We start from the raw sequence: 27,192 nt of genomic DNA, 5'->3' as shown, positions 1-27,192 counted from the left end.
ATGAAGGAGCAGTACTGGTGTGACTAATAGTATAAGTCACCTAAAATAACTCACATACATCCTTCTATTTATGCCAAGTCTACTTCCTAGTTGGGAAGACTTAACCTTGCATTTTGATAGGTGCTACAACTGTTAGATAGCCTGGATCAAAGATTGCATTTATAGATCATTCAGAAGCTAACATTCTGTAGGTAACTAAATCAAATCAGCCTTTAAATATGTGTTTCTTTTTTCTGTTAAACTGCATTTTTACTACAAATCTTAAAAAAGTACATGACAAAAGTGAAAGATTAAAAGAAAATTACTTACAACAATGCATGTTGGGACTTCACGAAGAGAGTACTCTGCTCTATTAGGAAGACCTTGATTGCCTGCCAGCTCATAAACAGCGGGATAAGATAACAAGTTCACCAGTGCTAGAAAAGACTGAGGAAAGGGGAAAAAAATTATTCACATGGTTCATTTTTTTAACCACATCTATCAAAGAATCATTGATGTAAAGTTTTATAGCAGTATGACTGCAAGGGGTAATTTCTAAAATAATCCCAATTAATCCATATAACTATGAAATACATGCATATATGGTAAGTACAAAATAGTTAACATAAATAACAATCTACGTGCTGACAATGCATAACAATTGTAACAAAACATTTTAAAACATTTTCCAACTCCATTTATATCATGTATCTTTTGATAGTTTGGTTCTGATAAAAAAAAAATGAAATGACCCATCTTTCTCACTCTTTGCCTTGTTATATCTGATGTGTAAGAAAATATAAGAAAAAATACTCTGGAGTTCTGGAGCAAGATAATAAATTTTATGTATTACTACATTCAGGTCACAAGACTACTTTTTATCCTTTACATTCATTGGAAATACAAGTAACCTAATTATAGTTAATTTTTAAAAGCCATGGCTTTTACTATGAAAAGCAGCTTATTTTCTGGTGCAAGCTTATCCAGTTAATCTTTCCATGAAATTTTTAAGCTCCTGCTCTCGTCTTATTGACAACAGCCTAAATATTTTTCTCAAGCACATTTCATTCTTTGGATCCCCTGTGCAAATGTAAGGGTTGCCCATTACTAAACAATAGATCTAAACTCCTAAGCATGGCTTTCAAGGCACTTTACTAATCGACACCTTTCTTCTCTTCAGTCTCAAAAGCCTCAATTCCCATTAAGTTTCCTCACCTTGAAGTCACTGCTACATCAATCAAATCTGCCTGTGGTCTCCTTCAAGTGACTGCCACACACACAAACTTCCCTTATACTACTAACATGCTCTCTCCTGCCCTCCCACTTACTCATTATCCTCCTTCACAAGCTTTCAAGCTTGCTGCGTTTTTTCTAGAAGGCTTTCCAACTAAGTCTACTCATCTCTAGAAGCCCTATATCCTGTCAAAACTTGTATGTTTAATTTGTATTATATTAACTGCACTGAGTTGTAACTAATAAGTTTTCTGCTTGTCATGTTAAAATACTCATTAGACTCAGAAAATTTGAGAATCGGACAAATTAAGAATTCTCACTAAAATCAGTACACTAAGATAATTAAAAAAAAACAGTTAATTCAATCTCTCATTTAATAGATGAGAAAACTTGAGGATCAGAGAAGTGAAGTGACTTAGCCAGACATATAATCAGAAACTTGGTAGCAGAACTAACAGTATTTTCTTATTTTCAGGCTAATATTATTCATTACAAAATAAGTAATCTTCAGACACTATTTATTAACAATGTTGCCCTTACTCCACAGTCCTGGCTGTTAAATAAAATGTTCTGTGAGGATGGAAGTTTTATGTTCTATACTGTACAATAGGGTAGTCACTACTAAATGTGGCTATTGATGACCAATTAAGATATGATTAATGTAACTGCAATTGAATTTTTATAAGTTTTTTTTTTTTAATGGAGGTACTGGGGATTGAACCTAGGACTTAGCGCATGCTAAAGCATGTGCTCTACCACTGAGCTACATGCACCCCCAAAACTGAATTTTTAACTTTAATTATTTTAAATTTACGTAGCTACATGGGACTATTGTCTATCATATTGCAAAGCAACATTATAGAGAAAAGGAGGAAGGAACTGGACTGAAAGTAAACTTTTAAATGTGCCTCATTATGTATTGAAGCTGCATCACTGTTTTCTAAAATTTAAACAACAATAGAATTAAATCCTAAAAGAAAACTGAATCCCTAAGGAAGAATAATATTTAGAGCTGGAAGCTGGGCACTAAGACTGTTTATCACTATGAGATTCTAGGTCTTTCACAGTTCAGGAAAATATACAATTTTTTAAGAGAAAAGTTAATCATTAGTTTATATGGACATTCCTTACTCAAAGTCAAAGAAGTTAAAATTCTTATAACTCTAAATTTGAATTAGAAATATTTCCTAGGGATTATTATCAGTACTGTGCAACATCATGTAAAATTCAAGAACCCTGTAACCATACAGACTTATTAAGAAAAAAATAAACAATCCAATCCAAAAATGGATCTAAACAAGCAATTCTCCAATGACACATATGAATGGCCAACAGGCACATGAAAAAATGTTCAATATCACTAATTATCAGAGAAATGCAAATCAAAACTACAATGAGGTATCATCTCACACCAGTAGGAATGGCCATCATTCAGAAGTCCACGAATGATAAATGCTGGAGAAGGTGTGGAGAAAAGGGAACCCTCCTACACTGTTGGTGAGAATGCAGTTTGGTGTAGCCATTGTGGAAAACATTAAGGAGATTCCTCAAAAGATTTATATAGTCTATATTTTGTTGCAGATTTTTACGTCTACATTCAGTGATATTGGCCTGTAACTTTTTTTTTGGTATTGTCTTTTGTTTCGGAATCAGGGTAATTGATGTTGGCCTTGATTGTGAAGCATTCCTTCCTTTCAAACTTGGAATAGTTTGAAAAAGAGAGGCATTAACCCTTTATATGTTTGGTACAAGTCACCTGTGAAGCCATCTGATCCTGGGCTTTTCTTTGTTGGGAGTTTCCTACTATTAATATTGATTCAATTGCATTACGGGTCATCTGTCTGTTTATATTTTGCATTTCTTCCTGATTCAGTCTTGAGAGATTACATTTCTAGGAATTTATCAATTTCTTCTCAGTTGTCCACTTTATTGGAATACAATTGTTCATAGTAATATCATGATTTCTGTAGTATTGGCTGTAAATTCATTTTCATTTCTAATTTATTTGGGTCCTTTTTTTCTTGATATATCTGGCTAAACGTATACTGATTTTGTTTATCTTTTCAAAGAACCAGCTCTTAGTTTCATTGATTTTTCCTTTTTTTTTTTAGTTACTATTTCTGCTTTGATCCTTATAATTTCTTTTATTAAATTTGGGTTTTATTTGTTCTTTTTCCAGTTCTTTGAGTCAGTGTTTATTGTTTTGCTTTGGTAACATGTCCGTTATGTATTACTTTTATTAATTGAAAAAAGTTATAGTAGGAATATCATGAAAGAAAAATGTCCTTGCAAAATAATTCATAGGGAATACTGGTATGTATCTTTCACTAAGTTTTGAAATATTTTGAAAATAAAAATTTAGAAATGAAAAGAGGAAAAAGAAGAACTTAGGAAAGGTTGTTTGCTGTAACTGAATATAGATAAGTCTGGATGAAGTAACAAGAGAAAAACTTAAAATCTGCACATTATTAGATAAATCATTTTTTACCTTTTGACAGCTTCGGTCAATAGGGTCCACTGGAGTAGATCTGGGATGGGTTACTCTAACATCATCTCTTCCACATTCCAGATTGGCCCATAATTCAGTAATAAGTGCATTAATGAACCCTAAGAAGAATTTTGCATAATATTTATAACGTACTAGTCTTTGAATTACGGAGGAAATATATAATTATCCTTCTGACAAGACTGGTCCATACTGACAAAAGACATACTTGTATCTTGTGTAAGAAATAACCTATAACCTTGGTATAAATTATATCCACTGCTGTTAATATATGTCTATGATGCCTCATTATCATAAAATTACATAATGACCAAATTCTGAAAGACTATTTCCCTGAAGGACTGAGTCTGTTTTTATCCTTTGGCCAGTAACCTCTCTGAGTATGTTTTTCTGAAAAAACTAAGGTTTACACTTCACTCTGCAAATGAGTGAAAGGCAGCTTGAAAGTTGGGTCAGCGGGTGTGTACAGAAGGTGTGTACTGAAGGCACAGCAGGCACCTGAAGAGTCTAAGTGTGTTCCCTTAGTCTAATGTAACGATTTTTTTCCCATTTCCATATGCTTAGAACAATTCTTCATTTCATACAACCTCTGGCTCTAGACAGTCTTTAAATTCTCATGAGTCAGATAAGGTATTATATTATCTATATGAAAGTGATTATTAAGCCTGATTATTAAATTCCTTTAAGACATATCAAATCATATGGAAAAGTGTAAAACAGAACACCTAATCATAAAATCAGTAAGTTCATAATAACATTAGAGCAGAAAGGGTCCTGTGGTACAAAAGAAAAATACAGGCTCTGAAATAAAAAATATCAAGTTTCGTATTATATCTGCCAGCATATTAGCTGTATGTCCTTAAATCTTTTGACTTCTTAGAGCACCAGTTAAATCTGAAAATTGAAACAGTGCTGCATTTGAGGGTTGCCATAAAGCATAAATGGGATGATACACATAGATTCCTAATATAGTATTAAGACACCACAGAACTCAAGCAGCGTTAATCTTCCTTCCTTTCCCCAATGAAAAACTGCATTTAGCCTTCTTAAGAATAGTCTGATATGATGAGGCTGAGAAACTTAATGCCTCGACCAACAGAGAAATCTGAGGTTGAATCTAGTCTTCAAATGCTCCATTAATGTACCCCCGAGTAACTACAACCAATTGGATTTTATTCTTTGAAGAAACAAAAGAAAAGAATAAGTGGCTCAGCTTAGGATAACTTTTGCCAAGAAACATGTTTCATAACGTAAGTAGTCCAAATTAGTTCAGCCAAAAAATATTTAAGATACACTATAGAAAAATATTTTCCTTTAAGGAAAGAATCAATAGTGATCACTGATGTTATGATTCTTCACTTCTAAGACTTAAATATAATCACAGCATCTCTAATACAGAGTACACCTTGTCTCTGGCTCAGGGTTCAGATAACCCCAATATATAAAATTCTCAATGTTCGAACATCTTAAAAATCCAGTCTGTAGAAGATAATACATGCAAACTGCAAACTGCAAAAATACTGGTGCAAATTAAGCGAGTGAGAGGGAATCTCTCAAGAAGGAAAGAAGAAAGAGAATAAGAAAATGGTATATGTTTGTGATAAACTATTATGATTGTAAATCATGCTTCATATATAATTCACTGAAACTGAGCATTAAATCCTATCAGATGCAATTACACCAAGGGAGAGGATGATAAACTTTTGATTTATAAGATGAAAGTTTCTTAAAGGATCAAGTATATTTCAGCTTAGGTCATTATGTGCCATTGTTATATGCAAAGAAAAAAAATCTGTTTATGTTTTACAGAAAAAAAAAATTCCTAGTGGAATTTCATGAAAAAGAAAAAAAAAAAAAAAAGGAAATCCATTAGCATTCTTTCACCTCAGGCCTAACCTGGGAAAAAATTTTTGAGTGAAATAACTGATACTTGATCATGGCAGTTAAATTTTATACTGACTTGCTCATTTTATTTAAATTATAATTCTAAAGAATTTACCTGAACTTTGTAGTGCTACTGCACCTGCTGCTGTTGATGCCACTTGTGTAACCAAAACTTCATAGCCAAACTTTCTATGCCTGCTGATCTAACATAAATAAGGAACAGTAAGAAGCAGGAAAACATAGCATGCCAATATTTTATTCAGATGTTACATGTTGAGTTACTGATTTCTTTACTAAAATACCGGACAGTCTTTCAAGTAAAGATAACAAGAGTAGAAAAAACTCAAATTATAACAATCAGTAAGTTAATGCTAATGTAATATTTTTGACAATCTTATTTCAGATGTAGGTTCTGGTACCAGCCCTAAAACTAAGTAGCTTTTTGACCTTGAACAAGTCACTATGTCTCTAGGTCTAAATCTCTTTATACTTAAAATAATGGGGCTTTGGACCAGATGAAGAGAGATTCCTTCTGACTCTAAATTCTATTATCTAAATATTTTATCCTTTAGGTTGATACTTCAAATAAATTCTCACTAATCTGTACTGACTGCCAGTTTTTTAACTGGGGTTTCAAATAGACAATTTTAAAAAGAATAATGATGACTTCTTAACAATGACTGTTTTAGAGGCAATGTGACTTTTTTTCCCTAAAGGAGGAAATTACATACACACACACACACACACACACACACACACACACACACACACAGAATCCTCATTAATATACAGTTTTCTAAACAACACTGGAGAAAACCTTAAATGATTTGTTATTTCACAGAGAGTATCATACATGTATTCATGGTAAAGTTCAGAAGTATCTCTTAATAAAAACTGGAATAAGGAAATGACAAAGACATCATAAAATGTTCCTCCCTCTTCAGACTTTGGCTAAGATCATGTTGGTCTATGAAATATTTGACTTCTATACAAAGCTAACCATTCAGAATTTGTATTTTTTGACATTTTATTAAAAGGGTAAGGATGTGTTTTAATCAAATTTTTAAAATATAAACTGTACATTCAGTTTTAAGGGCAAAAAAGGGAACTAAAAGACCCTAGGAAAGAATTAGGTTTATTTCTTAAATTCTTTTGCTGCTCATTTCTTTTTAAGCTTGCCTTTGTTTTCCATTTTTACTATTCTTATTCTCCATGTTTCTTAATTTACCATCCAATATTCTGCAGTTAGATAACATAGAAGTACAGCAACTATCCTTTCCCACTTGCCTCTTCCATGACAATGGAAAAAACACCTTACTCATCAATCACCCCCATTGACTCTGCTGATTCAGATACTAGCCAGAGGGGTCTCCCAGGTCAACACTAAAAACTAAAAAGGAAGAGGTCAAGAAAAACTTGAGAGAAGTTACAGGTGCTTCACTAAACAAGACTTAGATTTCATGAACATTGTTAAAGACTCATCTGAGTTCTAGTATTACTACCATCAGTAACTAGATATGTGAACATAAGCAGATCATTTATAACCAGCCTAGATCTCCACTTTCTCCTCAGTAAAATTTAGGAAAGCCTAGTTGCTTATTTTATAAGATAACTGAGAATCTAAATTTTCAAAAAACATCCTGAATAGTATAAAGCAACATTAAAGTATTGTACTAAATTATAGTTGTTAGTTACTGAGGTTCAAGAACAATGTCTTCTATTAAAACAGTATAGTACAAAGGAAGACGAGATTGTTTCAAAATTTATGTGTATAAAAAAATGACACCTAGTCCCAGGTGCATTATTAAAATAGTCAAAGCTGTGTCTGCAAGGTCTCAAGCATCTAAATGAGGGAAAAAAATGTCTTTGAATTGCTTGAGCTATTTTCAAAACCGAAAAAAAAAAAGAAAGAAAGAAAGAAACCAAACAGTTAACTAGCACATGAGGAGAGATTCAAATTCACCAGATCTAAATATAATTTTTGTAAACCGAAAAAGATAATGGTAATAAGTAGGGCCTTTGGGAGGAGATTAGGTCAGGAAGATGGAGAGTGTTCATGGATGGAACTGAATTAGCACTCTTATGAAAAAAAGATTGCCAAGTGCTCCCTAGGCTACATGAAAATACAACGAGAAGTCTGAGTACCAAGAAACAGTAACTGCCAGAGACAAAGAAAACATTTTTAAAAGCATACTTATGATCCTAAAACGTCCAGAAAACTAGGGATATTTACTGGGACTGCAAAAAAAAAAAAAAAAAAAAAAAAAAAAAGAATATACCTCAATAATATCTGAGAAAGGCTTAATTTACTGCAAATTTTATTTAATAGTAGCAATAATAAAATACCTCTACAAATATTTCTTTCTTTAAAAATGGGAGGCCTAAACTCTCAATTACACATACATTTAGACACAATAGGTTTTTCTCCTGGAATTCCACCTAGTTTTAGTATATCTAGATGTTTGATATCATATTTATAAAACATCTGGATAAGTAACTGAACTTTTCAATTTCATCCAGTTGTTTCATCCTGTTAACAGTCATCAACTCTCTAATGCTTTCCTGAAAAAACATCAAGTATTACAATGCTATATGGATTGTTAATTGAGGTTTAATAATCTCTTCACACAAAGAAAACAGAATGATGTTCTTAACGGCTTTTACAGAAACAAAAGTTCGTTTTGCCTATGGCAGATGGAAATTCATACCTGTAATTTTTTTGCATATTGGCTGAACATAAATGTCACACATTCATTGAGGGCACCTGTTCTTTGAAGAAGTAGTAGTCCTTTGGGAGTGGCAGCAAAATTCAGTAAATCATCTAACAAATTCTCTTCCCAAGCCATACTGAAATAGGTAAAAAGAAAAGTATGAATGTCTTTCTTACACTCAAAACTGAAAACAAAATCTCAGCCTAATACTACTAACATTAAATTTACAGAGTATATATTGGCTGCAAAGTACTCACATGTTTAAAAATAAGATCAATAGTATGGTTTCCTCGACAATGAGTTTTTACTCTTATATCTTCTATCCAATAATTTTCCTTCACTAAATAAATCAAATATTAGCTGCACATGTCAGCATTTTCATTACACCTAGATTCTCTCAACCATGTCTTAATTTTATTTTGTTTTCCTATTATAATTCTGCTGTGCCTGGATTCCAAGCCCCATTATTTCTATATTCCTTTTCATTATAAGGTATCTCTCCTCTGACTTTCTAAAGCATATCAGGCATTTTATCTTTATTTTTATAGCTTTTTAGTTTTATTCTTGGAGAATTCCATTTTTTCTCAGAATACTTCTAAAAGGCAATTAGCATTCTCCAGAGGAAAAAAAAAAAGAAAAAAACTTGAAACATTCAGGAGACACAGTTAACAGGAGAGTCAGAGCTAGAAATCTGGAAACACAGGAGGGGATATGGGCACCTCATTCTGAAGTACAAGAAGAGAAAATGTATTACCCACCCTACTGGATATACCTAGTTGTCAGGAAAGGAACTATGGACATTGAAACAAGTGAAAATCAAATGTTTATAGGAATAGCAAAACTGAGTATAAAAAAGTGTGCCCCTTTTCCCCAAGGAAGTTTCAGAAGTATGTTTTGAAACTGGTAAGAGATTTGAAATCCAGAACTTTTCTGATAAAAAAAAAGGAACAATCAGTACATGTTGTCACATATCCATCTGTGATTATACAGTAATGGCCAAAGATACAACCATATTGAAACACAAAATAAATATCACCTTAGACAAAGAACAGAAGCAAAAAGAAGCAGGACTAGTTTTGAGGCAAATGCAGGCAATGAAATCCAAATCTGTCTTAAATAGGATACAAAGAACTCAAAGAGTTACATATGAAATGTTAAGACCAGTAGTAGGCTCACTGCTTAAGATTCATGACTGGGTAAGACTACTAAAAATAGTACATATATAAATTACATATTTTAAGTTTAGTTAAATATTTAAAGAACATACATGTAAACAAAATACATTATATATATATATATATATTATACATACAATACATGTATATGTATAAAACTGCCTAAAACTGTGGCTTCTGACAAGCCACAAGCTTAGGGAGACAGGAGGATACAGTGAAAGTCTCATTTCTCAAAATAAGCAGATTAGCAATTCATCTTTTACCTTCTAATTGTATATGTAATATCCTTGTCATCACTGACAGGAGCCTCAAAATGCCATTACAATGTTTATTTAAAACATGAGGATAAAAGAAAAAACTATAAAAACACTAGACAAGGAAGAATGAACATAAAACTAGAAACTGGAAAAAACAAGGCAGGGGAGAAGAGAGGAACGCAGGGAAGAAAAAAGACTCATTTGAAAATGGACTTGCACTCAAACTTTAAAAGACTTCTAAAGCTAAGAATCAGCAGAATCAACATTCATTAAATTGAATCCATTCCAGCTGAAACAATTTAATGACTAATTTTATTTATGATGTTCAAAGGAAAATTTTTTTAATCTTCCATTAAAACTGAAGCAAAAAGCAACAATCAAATAAAAACAGGTGTTTTTTTTTTTTAATAAGAACCATTGGAAATCTTGGAAGTGAAAAAAAACAAAAAAACAACAAAAAAATAACAGCCACTTAGAAAGCAAATGGGAATGGGAAAACTCTAGGCTGAAAAGAATTACTGAACTGAATTGTAGCTAGATAAGAAATAAATGATCAAACAAAAGAGAGAATATACTGAAAGTTCCCAAATACATCTGATAAATGCTCCAAGAGAATATAATATTTGAAAAATAAGAATTTTCTAGAAGATACAAGTCTAGTCTATACTCAAAAGAATAATCAAAGTACCAAGCAGGATAAACTTAAATCACACAAAAATAGAAAACATCCAAAAAAAGAAATTGAAAGCTATGAGAAAAGATATAACTTATATAAGAAAGTGACTATACTTACAGATTTATCAGTTACCACTTATTTCAGAAGACAATGGAGTAAAGCTTCAAATACTAGTAAAAAATGATTGTCTATCAAAACTTTTATACCCAGATAAACCACCATTTAAGGGAGAGAATGTGAGCTCTATAGCAAGCTATGGGCAGGGGAGAGGGTGGTTTGTGTGGGTTGGAGGGAGCATAGCTATCATCAGACATCAAAGGATAAAGACAGTTTATTACCTTCAAATCCTTAAAAATAATTAAAGGATAACTGTATTTGGAAACTTAGAAACATACTTCATTAGGGAAAAACTGAGGCTATCAGAAAAAAATGGGTTACAAGTTTCAATAAATGGCATAAAATAATAAAAATGCCAACAAATTTAACATCTGTGAGAAGAAATAAATTAGGTGATTAAAAAAAATAAAACCAAACTTCCAGATAACTATAACAAGACTAAAAATTATGGAGTATTTAGAAAAGCAATGACTGGTCAAAGTATACTAAGTTCCATATTGCTTTTCAAAACATGATATGAATACTCAATTACTTTTTACTTTATTAGAAAAAATATACAATTAAACATACTATTGAGAATTTAGGAACAGCCACTTTTTAAGAGAAACATAACTTATAAAATCAAAACCAAGGGAAAAAGGAATAAAAAAGTATTGATCTAAGATAAGGCAATACAGGAGAAAAGGAAAGAAAATAGAATATAAATAATAAGAAAAAAAAGTGCCAAATATCAGTACTGCAAAAAAGTAAAAAAAAAAAAAAAAACCTCATCTAATAAAAAATGAGACTGTAAGGTTGGATAAAAGTTCACAATTTACTACTCTGAATGGCAGAAAATAAAAGGATGAAAAAAAAACTCTGCATTAACAGACAGTATAGATTGTCTGAACCAATCTCCATCTAAACTCCTTTTTCACCAACTCTCATGCAGCAAGAGATGGCCATATGGCATATCTAGTAAGATGTTCACAAAAGAATCTAATGACAAGAGATTTCTGTCCTAAATAAAAGACAATGCATCATGAAAAGAAACCATTTGATTCTACAACCTTTTTCCTCTTAGAAAGCAGCTGTGAGGTCTAGAGATTGGCCACTGTGCAACCCTGAGGGCAAAAAGCAGACATTAATGACGAACAAGAAAAAAGGAGGCTTGGTCTGAAACAGCATCTATAAGCCAATGCCTGGGTGAATTCCAAGAGACTTCTTGTTTTATGAGAAAAAGAAAGTCTTGCTGAGTTATCTGCAAACAAATATACTTGCAAACTAATTAAAGCAAAGTAACAATATCAATAACATACAATATAAAACTTAAGGTAACACAGTAATGGGAAACTATATAATAAAATAAAAATGTAACCAAGAAACAGTGAACTTTTATGTTCCTAATAGCATAAAATGTAAGCATGTAAAACAAAACTCTAGAACAAAGAACAATTTACAAATCAACTTTTATAGTGAATGATTATACATCAAGCAGAAAAAATATTGAAAATTTTAAATACCTACTTCCAATCAAGAACATAAAATAGCCTTTTCACGCAAGGACAGATTTGTTTTAATTGACCCTGTACTACATCACAAGATCTTAACCAGCCTAAAAGAATACATACGATGCAATCCATGTTTTCTGAAAACAATATAAATGAATTAGAAAACAATATAAAGTATAGTAGTTAAAAAACAACTCTTTGGAAACTTAAATGTATTCCAAACATTTCATGAATTTAAAGAGTAAAATCAAGATAGAAAGTTCTTAATATTTATAAGCGCTTAATAGTGAAAGTGCTACATATCAAAATGTATTACAATTAGAATAAATGATGTAATTGTTTGTTTTAATATCCATTCTCAATTATCTTTTTATTTACTTGCCTGTACTACTGAAGTAAGGGAAGGAGAGGAGAGAAAAGGAAGGGAGATGGGGAGAGGAGAGAAAAGGAAGGGAGATGGGGAGAGAGGGAAACAGAACATTAGCAAAACCAAAACCTGGTCTTTGCATAAACTAATGCAATAAATTGGCCAAGTGTGGGAGGGGAGCCAAAAAATACTAAGAATCAAAAATAACCACAGTTAAAGAAATTAACAACACAAGAAAACTTTGAACAAATTAAAACCAAAAAAGTAAATATTCAGATAAAAAAATGTAGTGCTATTTTTCACAAAACAGTCAAAAGTCACTCAAGCAGAAATAAAACATGAATGAATCATTAGCCATTAAAGAAACTGTGTTCTTAAAAAGTCTACCCTGAATTCCCACGAATAAAAACACAGGCAAAAAAAAACCTGCAGGTTAACTTTTTCAGAATTATGTGATACAATGTTTTAGTTTATCTTTTCCAATACTACCTCAGCATTTAATTCTCCCTTCAAATTAGTGAAGATACTCAATGTTTCAAAACAGAAGGAAGATGTAAGCCATTCTCTATTTTTTTTTTTAATTGTTCTTAGAGGACCCTCCAAGGCAAAGATCACATGGCTTTGTTAGCTCATGAGGATTCCATTTTTTGAGTAGTTAGATATTATAGAGGGTTAGATACTCTTGTGGAAATTAAGTTTTAGGTGTTTCTTTCTTTGGGAATCACAGGCTGTTGTTTCAGATCACAGATCCCCTGCTACTTCAGCCTCTAGTTTTATCAAAGGCTCCTTGGTAACGGTTGGGGCAGGCTTGGCATCTTTGGTTGTTTTGTGATTACATTCTTCTCTACAGTCACCCTAAGGATGGTCTCTAAGTAGTCTGCAGTCATCCCAATCACTGACATCAAAGTAGCCTTGAAGAAATCTCATTTGGGGTTGTATTTCAACATCTAGATTTAAAAACATCACCATCACCTATGATGACTACACAGCAGTTTCTATCTTCTTTATAAAATTGTAAGCACCAATAAATGAGAAGATGGAGAGGAAATCTCCAACATATGCTGTCAGAAAATATAAAATCAAACTGCCTAATACTAGTCTGTCAGAGGCTCAAGAACATGGACTTTGGCAACTTACCCTTAATTTTACTTTGACATCTCAAGTCTTATTGTCAGTGTTACTATTAAGAAACTAGGATCTTGTAAGTAGACCCAAATATATGTTGGATACTAGCGCATGGCAAGAATGGCATAGCAAATCAGTGGGAAAGGGATTAAGCATTTAATAAATGGGACAATTGGATAGTAATTTGGAAAATAAAATTATTTTTGAACTCTTATGTCATTACTTACCCCCAAATTCCAAATGTTTCAAATATTTAAATAGAAAAATAGAAATATAAGTATACTATAGAAATATTATACATGTATATACACAGCTGTGTATGTGTATGTGTGTGAAATTTCAAGGTTGGGAAGACATTTCTAGGGTTAATCCAAAACTCAGAAATTTTAAATGAAAAGAGACTAATTTGACCATGTAAAATTAAAATAAAACTACCTTGTCATTAAAATATTATAAACAAAGTAAAAGATACAAATGGTAAGTCACGGGAAAATATTTTGTCTGCAACTCATGACATACTTTCTTGTTTAGTCCATTTATCTGCATGTCTATTCATGCACTATTATTAATGCAATTACTATAAGTCTATATTTTAAAATATGAAAGGGATTGTAACTTGTTACTTTTCTTTGCGGAGAATTTTCTTGAGTATTTTTTCCTATTTTCCATATAAATCAACCTTTCCAGTTCAAAAAGCAAATGAACAACGAAATAACAGTCTTACTGTATTTATTGTATAGAATTAAGTTTGTTACTTAAATTAGTAAGAGGTGACATCTTTACAATATTGAATCTTCCTATTTAAGGAAAAGTTTTCTATCCTTGTTTGTACAGATTTTGGATATTTCTCATTAAATTTATTTCTATAAAATTGTTTTGCTATTGTAAATGTGATCTTTTCTTCTATTATATCTTCCAATTGATTATTGTCTGTACTTATGAAAGTTGTTTGCTGTTGATTATTATATTCAGCCATTTATAAATTCCTCTAGTGCTTGTTACAAAAAAAAGAAAAAGAAAAGAAAAAGAAACTAGCATTTGTGGTAGGAGAAGGGTTATTCATTCATTAACTAATTCAACCAAGCTATCAAGCATCTGCTCTGTGCTGGCAACATGATTAGTCTAGTTAACTGGCCCAAATGGTTTTATACTCATGTTTTACCAAACTATCAAGGAATAATGCCCATCTCATACCAACTTTTTAAGTAATGCAAAAGATACTCAACTCTATGAGGTAATCTGATTTTGATGACAAAAATGAAAACAGTTCTATTTTATCAAAATTATTAAACTTTTGTTTCTAAGACATTAATGTAAGATGTTGAGGGAACCTCCTTTTCCCCTACATCAAGTTTACACATGGAGCACATTCCCCAGTTTAACAAACACTGCTTGCCTCTCTCTACTTAATCATTCACTCCTCCCCATTAAAGGAAGGGACTCAGGTTTGTAAGATGACCTAACTATGTTTGGCTAGGCAATGCCTCTCTACAGTCCACCACTTCTTTGGGATCCACGTACCTGTAGGAAACACACAATCTGATCACTAGACAGTTAAGTGATTAAGTGAGGGTGAGGGAAGCCTATGGCTGTCCACTATAATTGTGACAGAAGGGTTAATCTAATTCTTCTGATCTTACAAAGCCTATGTTATTTAGCGTTTTGATTTGCTTGATTTATCTCTATTAATTGGTTCACAACACAGGAGGGAAGGAGTGACATAATTAGTTCCTCACACTCAAACATCAGAATCTAAAAATATTACTGACAGTAAAATGTGTTAAATACATTAATCATGTTCCCTCTCACTTGTAGCATACTGACCACACTATTTCTTCTGCGCAAAATAATGTTCTCCCCTTTATAGACAGTTAATATCCATGTATTCATTTTAACTTAGTTTAATGACAACTTCTTATGGAAAGATTTCCCTCACAAGTTAGTGCCCAAAGTATCCTACATGACTCTTATCACAAATTTAGCATACTATGTTGCCACATTGCATTTACTTATTTGTATTTGACACTACACAGTAAGTTCTCTAAAGAATATAGGTATCCTCAGAACTTGGCAAAACAGTTGGTCCAATAGACAGCTGAATGAATGAATAGAAAATGAATGAAAATGAAAAATGATAAATTACAGATCAAAGAAACCATACTGAAAAACTAACTCAAAAATGAATTGCAGCAATGTTTTTACTCACCCTCTCATGCAAAGGAAAAAAAAAAAAAAAGGAAGTTGATTCAAGTTTGACAACTATATCAGAAAAAAAAGCTATAGCTGAGTTTTAGAAAATTAACTCCTTGTTGAATCATTACACCATTAAGGAAATGCAAAAGGCTTTGTTTGTTTGACTGGCTTTTTTTTAAGTTAAACTATGCCTATCTTTTTGCCTACCTAAAAAAAAATGTTAATTTTTGAATTCCTCTTAACTATCACTTAAAGTTCTAATTATTATCTTTGTAGATTATGCCAGCACTCAATTAAGAGACTCCAGGAGCATGGCACCAGATCTTAATTTAAATATATATATATATATATGTATTCCCTATTAATCTGACTTCATATCCTATTGATATGATAACATTAGTGTAAAAAAAATGGAAACATCTAATTAAAAATTAGTATAAATACTGATTTAAATAATTCTCCAATGCCAAAGTCTAATTAAAATGCACTCCCACACATTGACTTCATTGACATTTGAAAACATTCCACTTCTACTAAATTCTCTAGTTAGATTTCTCAGTTTAGTATTTGGTAATTCTCCAATTTTTCTGGAAACACTTCATGTCACATTATATTTTCCTAACCCAAAATAAAGGTTGCAGTATAATAAATATTGCTATGCTTTTCCTTTAAAAGACACAAGAATATAGGATTTCTAAAGTTCCTCCTAGATGTAATTTTCCTTCATCCTATATGTATACATTTAGCTTCCAGAAAATGTTTTTGCCAAAATATTCTATTACATTTTCATCTTAAAATTATTTCAGCAAATGTAAAAAAACAGATTAGCTTAAGTCATTGTACTTACATGTTTTGGGATTCCTGGCTTACTGAAGAAATAGAATCAGAACCCTCTACTGGAGTAGGAATTCTTTCTGATAGCAAACTTGTCTAAAATATAACAAATTAACATTTTTTTTTTACTGATAGCATTACTCATAAGCTCCGATACCACATTTTTATATTTGATCCTTAATGTAACTAAAATTAAATTACCTGCAAAATTTAAGTTATTTGGTTCTTAAATAGCATGTAAATTATTTCATAAATAAAGCATATAAATGGGGGGAAAAGACAGTTCACTGACTGTATTTGACTATTGCTACATTATGATCTCTAGGGTCCATAACGAAAATCCAGCTATGCGTAAAAATTGCTCAGAAATGAACTCAAAAGAGTCAGTCTATGCAAAGACAATTTATCTAAAGCTTCTCCTACAAGAAGTAGTGCCCAGTTAGGTCATAGAGTTTTGTCCTACAGGGAGGGGATGCAGTAAAGTCATGCTTTGCTAAATAAGAAAGCATTATGTCCCTGGAGTACTGTGGTGCCAAAGAGGTCATATTTGTTCCAGTAAATTATTTTAACTGCAGTATGATACTACAATAATAACCGTATTTGAAAAAAAGATTTCCCAGGAAGAAAAAAGAAGCTTGAAAATACTTACCTTCTTCCATGCCTTCACTATAGATTCATGCAAACTATACGGAACTAACACTTGCAAGCCTTCACATGTACCATATATTTGACGACAAACAGAAGTAAAAGCTCCTTTAACCACAGGAAACATTTCCGATCCAGAGAAAATAGAAATATCTTCATCAAGAAGTTTTTTCGAAAACTGGGCAATTACATGAGCACCTGTAAGACTAAAAAATGATAGCTAAAGCAATTCCAAGGTTATATAAATCATTACTTAATAGAGCACTACCAAAAAGGCTAGCCTTGTCACAAACTCCTCATTTGCTTGGCTACCTTTTAGTCTTCCTATAGCTCTTCTGACATGTCAGTATTCCTGTTCCCACTCCTGTGCAGATGTCCAACAATGAGAACAGTTTCAGTAGAAGAATGGAAAGAATATATCGACAGAAAAGAAAAACAAAACAAAACAATACACTTAAAAGGTTATGGATGCCATAGGTGAAGGGCCACATGTAACTTCACTGATTCTATAATGAAAACATCATCCTGAGTTCTCCATTCTCAGCACTTGTTAATGGAACAGGGAATGTGTAACAACTCAGTTCTCCTATCTCAAAGGCTGGGACATTTTCGTAGCAGTGGATATGACAGATACCTTATGGTAGATAAGAAGGAATATAGTAAGAGTTTATAATGTGCCAGGCATTGCTCTATGTATTTTAGATGTATTAACTTATTTAATCCTTACAGGAATCCTATGAAATAGTTATACTATTCTTCAGTTTTTACACATAAGGCGTTAACTTGAGCTATATACCACATAGCTAGTAAGAGGTGAAGCCAGGACTCAAACCCCAGGCTATCTGATCCAGAACAATATATTTCTAATTAGTTTTTCCGGCTTTAAAAACAAAGCAAAAAACAGTAGGCAGTACATAGGATAGAGAACTTACTCTCCATGCATCTGTCATCCATCTTCAACAATTAAAAAAAGTGTGCAACCCAGTGTACAACTTTGATAAAAGGTTCCTATGTTACATGCCAATACTCCACCTAACAAAACTGTTGTTTAACATCATCTGATAGCCCATGTCAAAATTCTCCTGATTGCCTTAAAGTTGTTTTTTACAACATGTTTGTTCAAATCAGAATTCAAACAAGTTCCATAGAGTGCACTAGGTTATGATCATTAGGCCCGCTGTTTCTTCCTCCATGCCATTGATTTGTTGGAGAAACAGTTATTTCTCTTGTCCATGTTTTATTTAAATAACTGCTTCATGATAAATGACCACAGTATCATTTAATGTATTCCTCTAGTTCCCCGTATTTCCTATGAAGTGATAAATCTAAGACAATGGATCTAATTAAGCTCAATCTCTTACTTTTTTCCTGGCAAAATAACTTTATAAGTATTTCCTGCTGTGTACCTATTGCATCATATTATGAGGCACATATCTGGTTGTCTCAATTTTAGTGGTACCAAAAATTAATTGATCTGATAGTATAAGGCTAAATTCTCTAGTAGGAAGCCCTCCCCTAGCCTTTCACCTAATGGTTTTGGCATCAATTCATGATGATTTCCTAAATCTACTATTTCATTTGGGATTACCAAATGGTGATTTTCTTATTTTTCACTTATTAGGTAAATTTCTTCTAAGAACTTATACTTCAGTAACTTAAAGTAGTGTACACAGGAAAGGCTGGAAAAAATGCTTGAGTCTTTATCAATTTGCAAGTAAGAGGTTGGCCCCCTACAATCTCAATGGGTAACTGACAAGGTCTTTATTTTAGTTTCTTTTAAAACCCATGTATTTTTATATACTTTATATATTTCAATCCACTGCAGTCATTACTTTAATTCTTAAACTGCCCATCTTAAACCAGTAGGAGGTCCCTTCTGGTCGCTTGCAGATACTTTTGACACTAGCCCATTAGTCTCATAGATGATTTCCTTACTATCTAGAATGGTGAGATATTCCAGAATCACCTTGCACATTTCCTGGCCCAACCAAGAAACAGCTATTTCTTCAAGGCCCTCTGTCTCTTCTTTGAGCAAAAAGATATTTACAGACCACAATTTGGTGCCAGCTCATTGCTAAGGAGTTGTCATTACTTCCAGGGCTTTTCAATGGTAGTGCTAAGTAATGTGTAATTCAAGAAAAATAAGTTCATACTTATATTTCTATTATGAACTTAAAAATTCAACTTCTTTAATTTTATACTCTCATTTATGTTCTATTATGTTGAATTCTCAGTACCTTATGATGACAATTACTTATTTGCTTTATCTTAGACATAGTTTCAATTACTGAATGCAGTTTAAGATTACTTTGAGGATTTTTTTTTTTGACCTTAGAATATATTCCACTAGAAACATTTAATCAAACTAGATAACTTAAGTGCTTCTTTTCTCTAGATGAGTATGTCACTAACTTGATTGGCAGTTAAGTTCACTTATTTCCCTTTGTTTGAATTTTTTTAAATTTGACTTTTTAACTTTAACATTTAGTATATAAACAGATATATGGTTCCAAAGTCAAACCTAAATACAATCAAGGAAGAGTCCCAGTTATGTTCTAACTATACCTGCCCACCCATGTTATTTTTTCCCTTCCTCTAAAACTACTACTTTTCAGTTTATCCTTTTATCATTCCCTTTTGGAAGAAAAAAGATGATTTTATTTATTCATATTCCTTTCTATTATACCAAAGGTAGCATTCTATAAACAGTCTTCCGTTTTGGTTTGTCACTTCATATATCCTAATGATAACTCTGCAGCAGTACATAAAAAAACTCCTCATTCTCTCTTTACAGCTTCTAAGTATAAACATAATTTATTCTTTGTATAAACATAATTTAATCAGCCTCTGGTATTGGACATTTGTGATGTTTCTAGTCATTCACTAATATACTCATAAACTCTTTTTTACTTTAACATTTATTTATGTATTTATTTATTTATTTGAAGTACAGTCAGTTACAATGTGTATAATATAGTCAAACTCTTAACCATTGCACAATGAGGATTCAGAAGATATTCTAATATTTTACGTCTTAGCTATTTAACTGCAATGTGAGGGAAACTCTTTAAAAAAGGAAAAAGAAACCTAGAAATCATAAGGATAATGATTGGGAAAAACTGGACTGCAAACAATTAAATGATGTCTAAATAGCAAAAAAAAATAAAGAAGTGATGGACAATAAAAGGAAACCCTAGAACTCATGACAAAATTCCTAATTTTAAAGGAAATGTTATACGAGAAAAAAAGATTTCCAGGTTAAATATGTCAGATTGAACACATACATTCACATCTGCTCTCTCCTGAAGTATTAAAACAAAAAAGTAAACAAAATTATCAGAAGGCTCTTGGAGGCATCAAGGACAAGGAGAAAAAAAAGGATATGATAGTAACAGTTTTGGAACCTAGGGAAAAAAAAAACCGATTATTTCAGGACCTGGAAAAACTGAATGATCAGCCACAGTATGGAAAACAGAATCAAGAGTAGTTCACAGAACCTCTCAAAAAACTCAAATTGGTGGCACAAAAAAATATCTGGAAATAGAAAGAGACACCTGGAAGTCAGTTTAAGGACTTTGACCTCCAGATTCCTTTCCACATTCCACGTAGCCACCCCAGTGTACTCTTGGAAGATAGGCAGAGATTAAAAATGATAGCAGGCACCACAGGATTAAATCAGTTTATTTACTAAAGCTTGAGACTCATCACTTTTTCCACTCAGTGGTCTTCTCCCACTAGGCTTATACTCTTCAGGAAGCTAACTAAGAAGAGTCTCCTCTATGGAATCTGATCAGAATAAGACTAAAAGATACTGACACTGAGGTTCCCCAACAATCCCATGGCAAGTCCCTCTATAGCAAAGGCCATAAGTGACAAGTCCCACTTTCCTGCATGACTTTCAAGCAGCTTTTTACAATGTTTAATATATTCGAAGAAATCTAATTTTAAAAATCAGAGATCAAGAGAACAAATACAAAAGTCTATTTGAAAAGAAAAAAATGACATGAAAACTTCATTGAGGTAAAAAGGACTTATACTCATGAAACAAGAATAGGATGCTAGAGAACACTGACATAAACGGCAGCAATATTTTTTGGATCCATCTCCTAAAGTAAAGGAAATAAAAGGAAAAATAAACAAATGGGACCTATTAAACTTAAAAGTTTTTTGCATAGCAAAGGAAACCATCAACAAAATGATGACAACCTACTAAAGGGAAGAAGATATTGGCAAGTAATATAACCAATAGGGCGTTAATATCCAACTTATATGAACAGCTCATATAACATCAAAAAAGCAAACAGCCCAATTTAAAAACTGGGCTGAAGAACTTTCCAAAGAGGAAATGCAGATGGCCAACTGGCTCATAAAAAGATGCTCAGTGTTGCTAATCAGAAGGGAAATGCAAATCAAAACCACAATGAGGTTTCGCCTCAGAACTGTCAGAATCACTATCATCCAAAAGAACACAAGTAGCAAACGTTAGCAAGGATGTGGAAAAAAGGGACTCTCCAACACTGTTAGTGGAAATGTAAATTGGTGCAGCCACTGTGGAAGACAGTCTTTACTCTGGTATCAGGAATGCCCCCTGTATGATAGAAAACCCCCAGCAATACACTCAGTCTCAGAGAAAATCTGCCAATCAACTCACCACACTGGTCCACACAGAGCTGCCAAACAAAATCCTATTCAGGAAAGGTCTAGCTAGAACCTCTCAAACATATAAAAAAAAAGTGTCAGAACCCTTATCTACATCCATTTTGTCTTAAATATGGACAGAACTAGCAACATGGAAAGCTGATCCCAAAGAGGAGAACTCAAGGAATAGAAAGGAACAGCTAACTACTGCGCTGACAGAGATTTAGGAAGACAGCACAGCTACTAAGCAGGAACAGAAGACCAGGAAAGCAGATCACACCACATGCTTACCTCAGCACCCTCCCCGACGAGCCCCAGAAAAACAGGGACCAAGATGTAAACCCACAAGGGAAAAGAAAAAAGAGTAGCCAAAAGATGTCAGCTGTGACTCAGAAGGTGGAAAGCAGCAGCCAGACATGTGGTAACTGAGGAACAGCCCAGGAAAAACACTCTCATGAACACAGACAAAAATCTTCAACAAATATTAGCAAATCAAATCTAACAACGTATAAAAAGAACTATATACCACAGCAAGCAGGATTTATTCTGGGTATGCAAGGCTAGTTCTATATTCAAAAAGTCAATTAATATAATCTATCACATCAAGAGGATAAAAGAACACTTATTGTGGTGTTATTTATGGAGGCAAAATCCTAGACACAACCTGATATCCATCAATGGGGAGAAGTTTGAATAAATTACGCTAAAGCCATATCAAAAGGTATTATGGAGCTATTAAAATGTTTCACTCTGTATTCACCTAGGAAGATGCCTAGTTACACACAAAACTGCAGAATAATATATATGATACCATTTTTGTAAAGAGAAAATAAAAGTTCAATGAATATGAACATGGACGGTTGATGTATCATAAAAAGGTGCAGAGAAAGTCTAGAAGCATAACCAAAATGTTCCCATTGGCTAAGCCAGGAGATGGAACTGAGGGTTAGAGAAGGAAAATGGGAAAGTAGTTAGCTTTTCCTTTGTGATTTCAAGGTAAACCATGTGTGGCTTCAGAAGTTCACAGAGTAAAGCCCAAGGGAGCAAAAAAGATCCCATGTAGAATAAACTCTCCTTATTTTGAAGTTACAGACATCAAGACCTACTCCGCTTTATATAGGCCATAATCCTGGTTACTCCAACTTTCCACTCATCTAAAATGTTAGTGGCTGATCATAAAACCTAACTATATCTAGAATAGTTATCCAGATTGTCATTAACATACGACATGATTTTTTTTTTTGGAAACTTTAAATCAGATTGAGAAAATATGCTAAAAAATTCCACAAATTATTCAAAACAAATACCTACCTTTTTCCTTCAGAAGAGTTCATATTTTCTCCATAAAGTAGTAAGATAAGTCCTTCTTCCACAGATGCAATTCTTGCCAAGATATCAGCTATATGAATTAAAGCTGTTTCAGAGCAATATGGAACAGCCTGTACAGTAAAGATATCATATAATTTTATGACATGCTAACATATCACAGACTAAATTCAAAGGCATGTAATAAAATGTAATAAAGTTGTATTAGCACAACAAAAAAGAAAGTTAATGATTGTTTGGCTGTGCAATAATATGTCTGAATTAAATGTGTCATTAGCTTATATTCTCATACCAGCACAGCTGATAAGGATAATACATACACACTTTTTACCCAAACCAGTTATTGTTTATTAGGACAGTCAAGAGAATTGCTGCTACTGTTTTATATGTATATAATTCTGCAATAGTTCTCCTTTGCCCTTTACTTCTCACTCACTGGATTCCTGTATAACCAATCTAATTTTATTACACATGGTATCTAACATACTACCTTCCTTTGTAAGGGATATCATCCCGTCCTAGACCTCATTGGGTCATGAGTTGTAGGTGTGACTAAGGACAGCTAATTCATGGGATGGACAATAGCCAATGATGCCATCTAATAAAACATAGCCTGGACCAATCATATTTCCTCACTCTTGATTTTTAAAAGTACTAAAAATATCTTTATCAGTATACAGCAAATTAGTACAAAGCAAATACTAAAAACCGAAGTGTCATGCTCACATTGGAGCCCATCTAGAAAAAAGCTCCTGTTCTTTCTAGGGCCTACATACATACCCATACCTACATGCATGCACATTTTCTCTACAATAATTTTGAATGTCTATACATTGCAACCAATACATTCTCATAAATTCAATGGATTAGCTTAACTAATGAGGAATCAGGTATACTCACCTGAAGAATTCCTAATTAGACAACTTAATGTCTAATGTATTACTTTTACACTAAATATCTTTCTTAAAAGAACTTCTCTGCTTAGAGTACTTTCCTTCTCTCATACACATTTTTTTAAACTCAGTTTCTTATTTTCAATATTTTATTTGTTTAATAGTCTATCTTTGCAAATAGAGTAGGCTCCTTAAAAAGCAATGAACATGTCTTAGTCACTTCTATATTTCAACTACTCAGCCAGAACAAATGATGTAGCAATGGCTCAGTGCCTCAGCAAGGTGCTTCTTTCAGCCTCAGTTGTTGAGGATTAAATTATATAATGTAAGGGAATATATTGTACAAACTGTAAAGAGAGATATGTATGTTTAGAACTGGGGTATTTATAAGTTTTTCTAAATACTAGTTCTTCATATAAAACAGAGCTGGCTCTGCAGGAAAGTATTTCCAAAGGCTATACAGTTGCCATTAAAACAAACAACAAAATATTCATAAGACTTACTGCATTTGCAAGACAAATAGCTTCTTTTTTTTTTTTTTTGCCAAACAGGTTCTTAATAACATCAGTCTTTATAATCAGATCTAAGCCTAACCAGAAAAAATTTACGATATTATATGTACTTTTCCCCCACACTGTCATAACTAAGAATAACTGACTGTATAAACTAAGATTTAATAATAAATACGAATCTTTGTCAGCATAAAATACATTTATATGGAAAATGGTATAATACTTCAAACATCAAATTTAGAAATAAAGTCCCATTGAATATTCACTAATACCCAATTAAGAGATTCTATTACCAACCTTAGTTCCTTTCATTAAGTTATGGATAGGCTGAAGAAGCGCCTCAATCACAGTGTTGTTATATAAGCATTCAATTGCACATTCTTTTTGATCACAGAGTATACGCAGAACTTCAGTTACCATACTTGCAGGAGAATAATTCTCTGATAAAAAGGAAGTATTTTTTAAAAATTAAAACTGAAGACATTGCTTAATGTATCTTTTGTTTCTGTATCAGCTATTGCTGTTCCAAAAAGCTCATCAAGGATAACTAAAAGTTTAAAACTCACACAACTCAATGCCCAAAGGATGATGTATTACCAAATTATAACCTGAAACTTAAGGTATCTTTAAGAGTTAATAAAGAGTAAATGGCAATAAATATAAATACCAAAAGACAGCATAAGATCATTTGCTATTTGACATTAAAGCACTGCTTGATTGATTGACACAACATTGTAAAATGACTATACTTCAATTAAAAAAAAAAAAAGCCCTGCTTGACAGTGAAGATGTGGTTTGAAGTAAATTCACAACTTCTCCTCTCCTACTAAGATAAGTTGTGAATTTGCCTCAAACAATTTACTTATTAAATTCACTTTTCTTCTTTTTATTAAGAAAGTGTATTTAGGTGTTAAGCCTGGTAGAAAATTAAAGTCATTAAGACAAAACTAAAGCCAAAATAGAAGGCAGAGGGGAAAGTTTCATGGAGACTAGTACACTTCTTATGCTACCATAAAACCAATGAAATGAATGAGCATTTTTAAGACTTTGTTTTAAAATACATACAGGAAAACAAAAATACAAATAAACACAACATTGGGAACAGTCCCTAAAATAAATGTGGCATTTTTAGTTTCATAAATTAACATTTTCAGATTTTTGACCTCTTAACATACTAAATAAAATAACATTTTACATGAAGGAATTAAGAAAACAAAAGTTAGTAATATAAGGTTGTCCTAGTAAGATGCAATACTAAAACTAAAGATCTTAATTTATGTTACAATATTCTGTAATCCATGAATACACTAAGTAGATACTTGACAAAAAGGAAATGGACAAATTTCAGTGACTGTTTATAACCAGTTCCAAATAAGAAACTCTGTTTGCAATGAGAGATTACTGATGAGTATCTAACCATTATTCACTCATTCATCCAACATTCTGATACTTTTGAGTACTCTGTTGTAAACACTCTGTTAGGTACTATAGATAGAGAAGTAAATAGGATAAACAGTCCATGAGATGGTAAACCAAGACATTACCAATTGGAACAAAGAATAATTTTTTTCATAAAGGAAGTATAGTATGTTGTAGGAGCACATAACAGGGGTACTTAACCTAGTACTTTACAAAGGTAAATACCTTTTAAAGGCAGAGAAAATAATGAGAACAATTGTTGGGAAGAAAAGGCTGTTAGAATTGCATGGATAAAACCTACCAATTGATAGATGTATTACAGCACTAATGTATGGCTCAAATAACTTTTTTTCTGTGATTCACCTGAATTCCTCAAGTTCGTACCAGCATTTCTACGGTAACTTCTAATGTTTAGGACACTTGAGTATAAATCTGGGGGGTGTTTTGTTACTAAGTATTTTACTTTGAAAACTTAAACTTTTTCCTTTGAATATTAATGAAAATTATCTTTTAAATGTTAATGTCCTTAAAACTTTTATAAGTCAGTCAATAGTTGTAAGACTAAAAAGTACTTTATTGAAAAAACATGAAGTTTTCTTTTTGCTTCATTCTTCAATAAAAGACAACCCTGAAATTAAGTTTTGGATGTTAGCTGAAACAACCAAGCTAATCAAAACATCCAGGAAAGTATAAAAGAAAAAAAATAGCAGTGAAGAATACATTAGTACCTATCAAACTTCTTTTAATGTCATTTAGGAACATCTCAATCTTAATAAACATTAAAATTCTCAGCAAAACCGGTTCTAAATAAAAAGGTACACCTTAAACAACAATGAATAAAATTAAATTTCATGGTTTACTTCTAGGATCAATTTAATTCCTTATGAATAATGCCACATATTAATGAAACCTCTTTTAACAAACTAGGTCACTCAAAACATTCAGAAAATAGAATATTTTTAGTATTTCTCCATTTATAATAGAAGCAGAATTACCTAAATGTACAGATGATGTCATCTTTGGACAACTCGGTGAGTAATAGATAAGCTGGGTAAACAGAACCAGCAGATCCATAAGGGTTACCAAATCTTCAAAAAGGAAGGAAAAAAAGTTACATTCTAGCATGTGTACAACTTAGAAAAACTTAACAGAGCTTCCATCCTCCTATATTAGTTTCCGTAGAGACTGTGGTACAATTAGGGTGAAGGGGGC

The 27,192-nt window shown here is 32.4% G+C and overlaps 1 protein-coding gene across 2 annotated transcripts in view; it reads right to left on the bottom strand.

The window, feature by feature from the left end:
• TBC1D32 (TBC1 domain family member 32) overlaps positions 1-27,192 on the bottom strand; it is a 130,671-nt gene that overhangs the window by 66,849 nt on the left and 36,630 nt on the right. For both annotated transcript variants that reach the window (XM_010965489.3, XM_045524458.2), the window contains 9 exons: positions 26,976-27,068; positions 24,859-25,001; positions 23,142-23,269; positions 17,197-17,398; positions 16,561-16,643; positions 8,311-8,449; positions 5,718-5,805; positions 3,701-3,819; positions 310-426 (listed from right to left, as the gene is read on the bottom strand). In XM_010965489.3, coding sequence (XP_010963791.2) covers positions 310-426; positions 3,701-3,819; positions 5,718-5,805; positions 8,311-8,449; positions 16,561-16,643; positions 17,197-17,398; positions 23,142-23,269; positions 24,859-25,001; positions 26,976-27,068 — 1,112 coding nt within the window. The remainder of the gene's footprint in view (positions 1-309; positions 427-3,700; positions 3,820-5,717; positions 5,806-8,310; positions 8,450-16,560; positions 16,644-17,196; positions 17,399-23,141; positions 23,270-24,858; positions 25,002-26,975; positions 27,069-27,192) is intronic.

Source organism: Camelus bactrianus, chromosome 8, assembly GCF_048773025.1.
Source record: "Camelus bactrianus isolate YW-2024 breed Bactrian camel chromosome 8, ASM4877302v1, whole genome shotgun sequence".
Classification (NCBI taxonomy): Eukaryota; Metazoa; Chordata; class Mammalia; order Artiodactyla; family Camelidae; genus Camelus; species Camelus bactrianus.
The sequence above is the reverse complement of the archived record's forward strand: the minus strand, read 5'-3'. Positions and strand labels throughout refer to the sequence as shown.